A 2101-nucleotide genomic window follows, 5' to 3' on the forward strand; every position below is an offset into this window, starting at 1 on the left:
AAAGCACCGCCCATCTAATATCTCATTCCTACATTTTGGCTTTTGTAGGTCTGATTTCAACTTGGCCAAAACTTACCTGCCACAACTTCTATACATATGGGTGTTCTGGTGTTGCTGTATTTAGACCATCTATACATGACTATTTAAAGTAGGTTTTACCTTGGTAATATTAAAAAAAACTCATTCACTCTCAGTTGGTGGCTTTTTTCAAGTTTTGCCTGAGCCTGACTGCTGCATAGATGTTTAATTTCTCTCTTTCTCCATGAGTAAGCATTTTATTGCAAAGTTCTGCAAGTACATTTTTGTGAAGCAAATATGTGGGGTAGAATATCAAATGTCACATAACAAAGACAAGTGAACTAAAAGCACTCTGTGCATTGCTACAGGTATACTGGTACAACTTCCGTTACCAAAACACATTAATGAAGAGAGAGTTCTTGGTGAAATCAGTCTGGAAAAGGATGTAGATGGCTTTCATCCTCTGAATATTGGCAAGCTTGCAATGAAAGGCAGACAACCTCTGTTCCTCCCTTGCACGCCCAAGGTAATAAAGTGAGACACTTCATTGATTCTGAGAACTAATATTTTTGTTATGGAAGATAGAAACATCCAGTTCTCTAATTCTCCTGCCTAAATTAAGAATTTATGTTCATATCTTATACTATCTATATACAACAATCTGTTGTCTTCTAAAAGCACTCCTATCTGGTCTCTGCTAAACAGGGATGCATCGAGCTTTTGCATCGAAGTGGGATTAGCATAAAAGGGAAGAATGCCGTTGTGGTTGGTCGAAGTAACATTGTTGGATTACCAGTGTCTCTGCTGCTTCTGAAGGAAGATGCTACTGTTACTATAGTGCACTCACGCACCAAGGAACCAGAAAAAATCGTTCGTGAAGCAGACATTATTATTGCTGCCGCAGGACAGGCTATGATGGTAACAAGGAGCATTCATTTCTCCCTTCTCACCCTCCTGGAAGCCTCCTTTTTGTACTCATTTTGGTTCTATTAGTTAATTCCTTGTTTACTATTCCCTTGCAATGAAGCAAGTGCTGGTTTTTAGTTCATAGATGATTGGCCTCTGAACCAAGTTGCTAGCTTATTTTTCAGATCAAAGGCAGCTGGATTAAACCGGGTGCTGCAGTAATTGACGTAGGGACAAATGCTGTAGATGATCCTACTAGGAAATCAGGTTATAGACTTGTTGGAGACGTCAATTTTCAGGAAGCATGTGAGGTAGCTGGATGGATAACTCCAGTTCCGGGGGGTGTTGGACCAATGACTGTTGCAATGCTTCTCAAGAATACCTTGGATGGAGCTAAACGAGTTATCGAGAAGTAAACACTTTCTTTAGCTCTTACACCTACAATAAGATGTCAAGGCTGCTAAGCTGCTGATATTTTCTTATATTTAAAGAAAACCATACATCTAGAGGTGTCGTTTTCATTCAAGAAATAGCAATGATACTGTTCCTGTGATGTGGAATTCGTGTTGGGAAGGTTATTTGGCGTCAAAGAGCTTCGTGAAATCTTAAACTTTTCACTAGAACTGGTGAAGTTAACACACTTTCTTGCTAGAGTAGCCTAAGGTCTTGAACTCTACAAGATTGTAGCAGTAGTTCTTTTTACAATATCACTTTGAAAATGCACTATACATCTAATGAAAAAAGGATCCTTCTTCTGTTACCAACTTCAAAACCAATATGTTTTTATAGTAATTCTTTTTTCTTTCGTTGATATGAACTTCTAATAATATAATTGTCCTTTGAAACCAACCATCCTCATGGCAGATATGTAGTCTGCTGGCTGCTGCTATTTCATTTAATCACTTCAACCAGAGGATTGTCTTATTAGAATCTCGAACCGCAAACAAAATGTATCTTAGGCACGTGCATTTCCAACACAGCTTATGTGGCACCATAATGGGTAAAGATCACTTTTTAGCCACCGGCCGAAATTATTTACATTCGATAGTTTAAAAGCTATATAAAATTTGTATATAATAAACTAAAATGTATATTTATACAAAAAAAAGAAGATATATATATATATATATATATATATATATATATATATTTCGTTTATTACTTTGAGAGCAACTAT

At 36.9% G+C, this 2101-nt stretch overlaps 1 protein-coding gene across 1 annotated transcript; it reads left to right on the top strand.

Moving 5' to 3' along the window:
- Positions 1 to 386: 386 nt before the first annotated feature.
- LOC109222758 (bifunctional protein FolD 2-like) lies at positions 387 to 1696 on the top strand (the record flags this gene model as incomplete). The annotated part of the gene is given in 3 exon segments (XM_019387077.1): positions 387 to 544; positions 724 to 936; positions 1110 to 1696. Coding segments are annotated over 3 exon segments (602 nt in total), but the record flags the coding sequence as incomplete, so codon positions are not given.
- Positions 1697 to 2101: the final 405 nt, after the last annotated feature.

This window comes from Nicotiana attenuata, unplaced genomic scaffold (genome assembly GCF_001879085.1).
Source record: "Nicotiana attenuata strain UT unplaced genomic scaffold, NIATTr2, whole genome shotgun sequence".
In the NCBI taxonomy this organism is placed as follows: domain Eukaryota; kingdom Viridiplantae; phylum Streptophyta; class Magnoliopsida; order Solanales; family Solanaceae; genus Nicotiana; species Nicotiana attenuata.